The sequence below is a fragment of the Desarmillaria tabescens genome, assembly GCF_030435595.1.
Source record: "Desarmillaria tabescens strain CCBAS 213 chromosome Unknown EV420scaffold_1, whole genome shotgun sequence".
NCBI classification, from domain to species: domain Eukaryota; kingdom Fungi; phylum Basidiomycota; class Agaricomycetes; order Agaricales; family Physalacriaceae; genus Desarmillaria; species Desarmillaria tabescens.
In genome coordinates this window covers 2,735,053-2,744,160 of record NW_026848300.1, presented here as the reverse complement: position 1 = coordinate 2,744,160, position 9,108 = coordinate 2,735,053, and the positions used below count along the sequence as shown (strand labels likewise).

Below are 9,108 nucleotides of genomic sequence, written 5' to 3'. Positions count from 1 at the left end.
TCATATTGGTTTGTATGGCAATGTACATGGCATGGGTGCCAGTCATTGATATGAGGCTCCTCTCTCCTTCAGGTCCTCAGGGTGTATGATATTCCATACATTAGCCGTTAGGCAATAGGTCTCTACCGTCATGATGTTCATCATTGAAAATTGATCTCCTATCAACCTAGCTCCTGTATAATCAATTCCAGCCTCTGTCATCAGCCAATACGGGTCGGTTTAAATACCGTAGACCATGGCATGGAACAGCTCATCCCAACCTAATCCCCAGAGAAGTATCATGGTTGTTTCCACCACTCTATCTAGTACCAGATAGACCTGCCTCAGGATTTCCTTGTAGTACCCTCCTACAGGCAGCCTCATCAGCATAGGGGTCCTCTGGCCTCTGTCGAGAGTAGAGGGCCATGTATCTCCTGGCCTTGTCATCGTTGAGGATTGGACTGGTGGCATGGCCATAGTGTTCATTCCTGTGTATATGGGCGATGATGTTGGGTTCTCCAACTCCATACCCTGCTCGTATGAACTGGGAATAGGGGTGTTTGTGATTGCTGACCCAGGTGGCAGGAGGTCGGTTGTCAGGTACTGCTGTACCATTGTAAGGCTTGGGAACATTGGTGTGAACTGAAATATATTCCCTAGCAAATTCTTTTGCATGGAAGGAGGGTCTTCAACAATTCTGACAGATTTAGACTAGGTATGATATGAGAACAAGAAACTAGGTGATATAGGTTGATAGATGAGGATGATAGGTGATAGGTGAGGATGTAGAGAGAGAGATGAGGATGATGATTAAGAAGTAAAAGATATACTAACTCCTTGGTTCAGAGCCCTAGGTGGTGCTAGGCTGCTACTGAGTTGGTGGAGTGAAAGAAAGTATATTGGGTCCTACTGATGTTGAGGGAAACCTTCTTCTTTCTGTTAATCTACAGCTGTATATATACTAGTAGAGGACAATAGACTACCAATTTAGGGTACAATGGAGAAAAATAAAACAATGAAAAGGCTTGTAGAACAATGGAGACAATAGGATCTATATTACAATAGAGAACAAAAGAACAATGAGGTCCATGACACAAACAATGAAAGGAGAACAATAAGAACAATAGAACAATAGAAATTACAAGGATTACCAAAAAGGGAGAACAATAAAGACAATAGAATGATGAAACAATAGAACAATGAGTTTCTGCTGATGATCATTTGTTCTATCATCAATTTCTGATGCTGAAAGATTTCTGATTTACAGATCTGAAGGGATAATTCCATCTTCCATCTTTGAGACTATTCTTTCCTGATAGTACAGTTGTGTGAGAAAGCTGGTTTGGTGCACAGCCTGAATTGGATGTGCACATCATACCCTATTGACTCATATCACTTTAGTACTAAACTACTCACAGCTGTCACATTACTTCTATTCAGACAAACAAGCAACCTTCTAGACCTCTAGCATTCAGACCATAGTATGTACTATTCTTAGGATACCTGTTCTGTATTTAAGTAGCCTGTGCTGTGGCCTTATGCCCCAGCTTTGGCTAAGGTTCTATACACCTAGCTTTCAACTCTAAAGCATCCTCACCTAGGCTATCTAAGTCACTGCATTGGCCAAACCTGCACCTGCTTGCTGAACGCTTGACTAAAGTACAAGTCACATCATGAGTTTGACCTTGTTTGTCATACTAGTGTGCAACATTTAGCTAAAGCTTCTCTCAGGGCTACTTATTGTCAGATAATAACAGTGACTAGCACAAATGAGCAGTACTACATCCAACACCTTTAATGTCTTCACTGGTCTTCTGACTGCTATTATGGTCATCACCTTCTGTTTCCTCTACTGATACCTATAATATCAACAAAGACACCAAGCTCGAGTCCTGCAGACTCCTGTTACCAGGAGAGTATACTATGGGCTTGACAGAAACCCTAGACAAACCTCATCCCACTACCCCATGACCAGTGCCATATGATTCTAACACAGCATATCACAATCCAGACATGAACATCCACCCCAACATCCCAGTTGAGCATGAAGAAGGACTCCTGGAGATCCAAGCTAAGGCTTAGTGAGCTGAAGAAGATGATGACTGGGACTAAAGAGAGCAGCGAGTCTTTGTGGAAGGGCCTCTTTGGTCTTCAGCAGACCCTCAGATGAAGAGTATGTTGGACCTCTCACACACATCAGGCAAGATGAGACCTTCAGCCTCAGACTAGACATCAGACCTCACACTATCTGACTCTACCTCAACCAGGAAAGTGGGGAAGCACCTTTTGTGACCTACAACACTGCCAGCAGCAGTGCTCCTGACCCTGATGAGGTCTCAGAGCTGAGCGAGTTTGACATATACTGCAAAGAGTGAGAGATCATGGACACATGGCACCAAACTGACTCCCTCCACTCAAGGAAGGGGAGATCCCTGAGTTTGACCTCCAATACCCCAATTTCCCCACTATCCCTGGTCAGGCCAATCCTAGCATCACCACTGGAGAAACCTCAGGACCCAACACCTACACCTTGTGGGTCACTAATAACAAGGAATACCAATCCCATCCCCTCTACTTTGAGCTTGCAGACCATCACATGACCACCAATGGTGAGTGCCACAGCATCTTATGCTGTGAGCTTAGGGTACTCGCCGAAGATCAGAGTCACCAGTTCGATGCTCCAGAGTTTGAACAGCCTCTTGTTAGGCAATCTAGATATCCTGAAACCTATCATGTGAACTGGCTCTTCCCATGGGAGCATGCCCAGCTCATAAACTACCAATACTAGTTTAATGGGGAAGGGGAAGATGAAGAAGGCACCCCCTACCCCTGTTCCTGGCTGGAACCCAGAGCAGCTAATGAAGACAGCATGGGAACTGGGAGTGATGACATGGCCAGAACTTCAGGAGTGGCAAGGGAGATCACTGATGAATGAAGGGTCATGGATAACATCTGAGGCAGCTAGACTAATTGAGAAAGTAGGCATAGAATCAGATAGCAGAGCAGAAATGTATGTGGATGAAGTATTGCATTATGTGGCAAAAATGTGGAACTGGCTACACCAAAACCATGCCACCATCCTACCCCTCTTCAGCCAATGCAGTTACCCCTCACATCACCGGGCCATCCTGCTGGCCACACTGGAAGGGTACCAGCAAGGCCTCCCACCCAGAAGCCAGCTTCTCAGAGGAATGCCAGAAGAAGAACCCTCGACCCATGCACCCGAAGAGTCTTGCAGGAACAATCTGGCCCCACCTCTGCCCAAACCCCCACAGAGGCTCAAACCTGATCCTCACCATGACTATGAACTAAAGTCCCTGCCTTGACCTCAAGACCTACAGCTGCTGCCTGACCCACCCGGACCACCACCTGACTCACCTGCCCCCTACAAGGTCAATGAAGACAACAACTCATGGAAGGGGGTTTGACCCAAACTATTAGAAACCTTGGCTCCCTTCTCTAGGACATCCTCTGACATCAAATGGTTCTTCATACAATACAAAGCCTATTTCACCATGTTCCCTATCTGCTTTCCCATGAGTGCAAGAGGGCATGCACTCAACTGCATCATCTTCATCATGTCTATGTTCAATGGCAAAGCTCTCAAATGATGGGTGCAATGAGTGGGACATTACATGGATCACGTATGCAGCCATATGTGGTACCCAAAATGGCCCACTTTTGAAGAAGATGTACGAATGCAATTCCAAGAAGCAGCAGAGATAGAGCTAAAGCAGCTCAAATGGAAGAAGCTCCAGCAGTCAGATTATAAAACTGCCATTGAGTTCTTTGCTGACTTTGAAGAGCTCACCATAGAAGCAGAGAAGTACCACAATGCCAAAGAAATGGAAGAAGTTGTCAAGGCAGCAATATGAATATGAGCCAAGGACACCATTATGCATGGGAATAACAAATAACCTCACATCTATGAGGAGTGGAAATAGAGGGTGAAATGGATTGATGAGAACTACCACATTCATGTCACCCAGAGAGAAGGGTCAAACTGAAGCATAGGCACTGGAAAAGGAAGCATGGGCACCCCTGGAAAAGCCAGCAGTTCTGGGCATTCCAAGCACAAAAAGGATGTCAGACACCATGTATGGCAGCCAGGGCCTGCTGATGGAAGTAGACTGCCTTCAAAAGGAAGGGTGATGCTTCTGTTGTAGACATAAGGACCACATGGCTCATGACAACAAGTGTCCCATGGACAAGAAAACCTGGTTAGTACTGCCAAAGAAAAAGAGCAATTATAAACTTTTCAAGGCCCAGCTCTGCACCATGATGAATGATCCTGACTGACCAGAGGAATTAGCTGACACAACCAGCATAGAAGAGGTAAAAGATGAGCTGGCAAAGAAATAAGCGATTCAGCTTTGCTAGCCATGACTTTAGTTTCAGATTCATCCATATATCATACAGCACATTTGTATATACCCACATTGCTGTTATCACATGAAGCTAAACAAGAATTGCACCTAAGGAGAAGGCATGGCAGAGGTAGACCACTGGAGATGGAACAGCCAGTGAAGTGCTCAGGTCTTGACAAGAATGCTATTGCGATAGTCAGAGACCATAATGGCAAATATCACAGCACAGAGGCCTCTATGACCATAGCTATTCCAACCAGCCCTTCTCCTATAGATAGCTCAATCATCCACAAGGATCAAACAGGCTGAACAGGGAAGAGAGGCTCCCCTTTACAGGTATGTGTTCACCTTGAAGAATATCCTGATGAGGAGGATGATTACAGCTACTGCCATCAAAAGACACCAAAGGAGGAGAAGACCTGACCAATGGTCATGGAGTAACACTAAGACAGACCTGAATGGCTTCGAAGAGGACTCAAGCAGGTCCCAAACCTAGAAGTGAAGAAGACCCTTCTGCAGCAATGAGTACACCCCACTAAAGTAAAAGAGGTTGTTGCTGAAACCATCTGGTGACTAACTGAACAGGAAGGCAAAGGAGCCAACCATAAGGCTCAATGCCTGTGAGAACTGGAAGACCTATGGGCTCCACCCCAGTACATATGAGGAGGGAAGGGTCAGAACATCACCATCAAATTATGACTGGAGACACTAGACACACATGCCACCCATTCCATATCAGCCCTTGTAAACAGTGGCTGCACCAGCAGCATCATAGACTGATAATGGGTAGCAAAATATAATCTTGCCACCAGAATAACTGTGCACCCCACTCTGGTATATAATGCCAATGGAACCTGCAACAAGGGAGGAGACATTATAGAGTATGCTGAAGTCAGACTCACCATCAGCAACCACCAGGAGCATATAGAACTGGCCATAGTGGATTTAAGCACCACTCCCATCTTCCTGGATCATGATTGGCTCCAGCAACACAACCCAATCATCAACTGGAGTACTGGGTCAGTTACGCTAGCCAGATGTGATTGCCAACCTATTCCATTCAGACTGCCTGACGAAGACTCACTTCAGTGGACCAAATACAAGGAAGGAGATAGGATTTTAATGGTGCACATAGATCCCAAATTTCATGTATGAGTAGCAAAAACCTGAGCTAATGATCTCACAGCCCAGGCCAACAAGGGCAAGGAGGAGAAGACCTTTGAAGAAGTTGTTCCTGAACCCTACCAGGACTACTATGACATATTTGCCAAAGAGAACTTTGACAAACTTCCAAAACTGAAACCCTAGGATCACACCATAAAACTAATCCTCAATGCAAGGGCCAGTCTTGATTGTAAGGTATACTCACTTAATCCTCAGGAGCAGGCTGAATTGGACCAGTTCCTAAGTGAAAACTTGGAGAGTGGCTGCATTTGCCCATCCAAATCACCCATGGCATCCTCTTTCTTCTTTGTTAAGAAGAAGGATAAGAAGCTCCACCCAGTATAGGACTACCAGAAGCTTAACAAAATAACCATCAAAAATTGGTACCCACTACCTCTGATTGGGGAGCTCATGGACAAGCTGCAGAGGGCCAAGTATTTCACTAAACTAGATGTTCGATGGGGATACAACAATGTATGGGTAAAAGAGAGGGATGAGTGGAAGGCTGCCTTTTGCACTAATTGGGGGCTCTTTAAACCCCTGAACATGTTCTTTAGCCTCACCAACTCCCCAGCAACATTCCAATGGATGATGAACGATATCTTCAAGGACCTCATTGCTAAAGGAAAGGTCACCATATACCTGGATGACATCCTGATCTTCACTAAGACTGGCAAAGAGCACCACCGCATAGTCTGCCAGGTCCTTAAGATCCTATGGGCCAACAAATTGTTTCTTAAGGCCATGAAACGTGAGTTTGAAGTCCTAGAAACTGAATACCTGAGAGTCATCATCAGCAAAGAGAAGGTACAGATGGACCTGGTCAAGATTGCAGGAATCTTGAAGTGGCCAACCCTATCCAAAAAACAGGAGTTACAGTCATTCCTCAGATTCACCAACTTCTACCAATGCTTTATTGAGCACTACAGCAACAAGGTTAAACCACTCACCTGGCTCACTGAGAAGGTAGACTGGAAATAGGGAGCTGAGCAGTGGGAGGCATTCAAAGGCTTAAAATGGTGTTTCATGGAAGGGGTAGTGTTAGGCATGGCTGACATCACCAAACCCTTCTGCATAGAAGTGGATTCCAGTGATGGTGCCATTGGGGCAATATTGTCACAGAAACAAGATGGGAAGTGGAGACCATTGGCTTTCCTGTCAAAATCCCTCACTGCCACTAAACGGAACTATGAAATCTATGACAAGGAACTCCTGGCCATCATGATTGCTCTCTTCAAGTGATGCCACTATCTCTTAAGAGTGCAACTAGACATCCAAACTTGGAGCAATCACCAAAACCTTTAGTACTTCCACAAACCCCAGAAACTAAACCAGCAACAAGCCTGATGGGTGACTGAGCTGGCCAAATACCACTTCACCTTACACCACAAACCTGGGACAGCCAACAGGAAAGCAGACCTCCTTAGCTGATGCACCAACCACGAACAAGGAAAGAACAACAACCAAGACATTGTTGTTCTGACCAAGGCACACTTCCAAGTGCTGACACTCCTCTCAGAAGAAGAGGTGCATGATCAAATCTGGCAAGCCATGAGGAATCCCCACAACTGGGACCAGAGAATAGCTACTGCCCTCAACCATGATGAAGGGATCACCAAGGAAGATGACCTACTCCTCCATGATGGAAGAATCTATGTTCCCAGAGACTTCACATTGTGAGGAGAAATTATCACCCAGCATCATGATTACCTTCTAGTGGGCCACTCAGATGTCGAAAAGACCAAAGAGCTTATCCTACAAGAATATTGGTGGCCAAAGATGCGGAAGGACATTGATGAGCCTTAAGGCTCTGTATGCTCAGAATTTGCAGATTTAGCATTATAATAAATGCCTTGTCCACTTAGCAGACTTTCCCTAAGTCAACAATTGTAATCACAGCAATACCCACTTTTACCACCAAATTCCCTTCCCAGCTCATATTCCGCATCAATATGTGCCACTTCATTATTGCTGCCAGGCACCTGATTGCAGATCTCATGGAATTAGGACCATCATTGATCACTCAGCACAGCCATCACTGACATCAGCATCAAGCATCACTTAATAGAATGCCACCACCAAAATACCTATTCCACAGCAAAAGACTTACTACCGTAACCTTTCCACTAGCTTTCCTAAGACTGTTACAATGCCAAGACAATGCCACATGCATCTACTTCAGTGTACTACCTTCAGTGTACTTTGCCACAGCAACACAGCAGCCCAAGAATCTGTATGTCGGCAGAATTCTTTCTGATCACTAAGTCTATATGTGGTAAAACTGTGTGGGTGCTGTTACTTTAGAACTCTGGGAACACGTGTTTTGTATCATTTCTTACCAATCGATGTACTAAGGACTTACTCAGGACTCATTTCAAGTATTCTAATTTTATTCTGGACTTGTAGTATAAAAGCTAGTGTAGTAGTAGTTATTGGAGACACACAGGTCATCAACAACAAGTAACTAAGTTGCTACAACCACTATCTCTTGTACCCACTAGGAGACAGACAATAACAGCATAGTCACTCTGAGTTATACTCTCTGTCATGGCTTTTCTTCTAAACAGTATTGGTGTATGCTCATATTGTGCCAATACATGGAATTTTATGTCCACAACTTGCTTTTATCTTTTATTCTGCCAGCATTGTTTCACTTTCACCAGCCAGCATCATTTTACCAGCCTTCACTTTCTACATCACCATTGTTTTACCCCAGCTCAGCTCAGTACAGTTATGTCTCCATGTGGACCCAGATTAGGATCATTATTGCTGCCAGCAGTGCCTGCCATGGAATTTCGGTTAACAGTATAGGATTGTCAGTCACGGCATTTGGTATCTTGCTGTCAGCTTCAGTATAGGATCATCAGTCTCAGTATTTGTTATCTTGCCATCAGTTTCAGAATAGGATAATCTCTGTGTAGACTCAGGATCAGTATAAGTTTCGTTTTACTGCAGTTAACCACAGTCCAGTTTTAGTTTCATCATCACTCAGTTCCATTCATCATTTGCCGCCACTAGTTCCCTTTCATATCACTGCCAGCCCATCTCTCTTCGTTTTACTGACAGTTTCCTGACTACAGTCTTCATCTATTGCTGTCCTGGTATTCGTTATCTTGCCAAATGGTATTTCTCTTTGATGGCATTTCCATTAATTCCACCAATTCTGCCCATGGCTTTTACTAGTTAATTGCCATCACTTTGTTCATGGCTTGCTGGTATTTTCAGTTATACCAGATTCTGTTCCTTCTCATCTATCGAGACCCTTCCCAGCTTACAGCCAACATTTTCTAGTACTCAATTGTTAAGGGTACTACTTCACTGACTGAAAAGTCACAGTGTATACTTGCATTCTTGAGGAATTCATCGCACAGAGGTGCACCAAAACACTTGCACAACAATAAAGCCTTTATTGCCACTATATGCCATTTGCCGTGAACTCCTCTAGAGTTTTGGTTTTTGCTGTTGCCATGGAAGTTTAGGCTCATCAACGTAGAGGACTATGTACAAGGGTGTAAAATGTGCCAGCAAACCAAGGTGCATACTCAACCTAGGAGAGCACTCCTACATCCAAATGAGGTACCTGAGAGGCTCTGGGTTC

At 44.5% G+C, this 9,108-nt stretch overlaps 1 protein-coding gene across 1 annotated transcript; it reads left to right on the top strand.

Moving 5' to 3' along the window:
* Positions 1-235: 235 nt before the first annotated feature.
* On the top strand, positions 236-3,854 carry EV420DRAFT_1634426 (uncharacterized protein; the record flags this gene model as incomplete). Its single annotated transcript, XM_060476319.1, has 7 exons — positions 236-283; positions 341-516; positions 565-595; positions 2,399-2,588; positions 2,623-2,713; positions 2,768-2,989; positions 3,632-3,854. 7 exons carry the CDS (start codon positions 236-238, stop codon positions 3,852-3,854), a joined length of 981 nt encoding a protein of 326 aa, XP_060339824.1.
* Between the last annotated feature and the right edge of the window lie 5,254 nt (positions 3,855-9,108).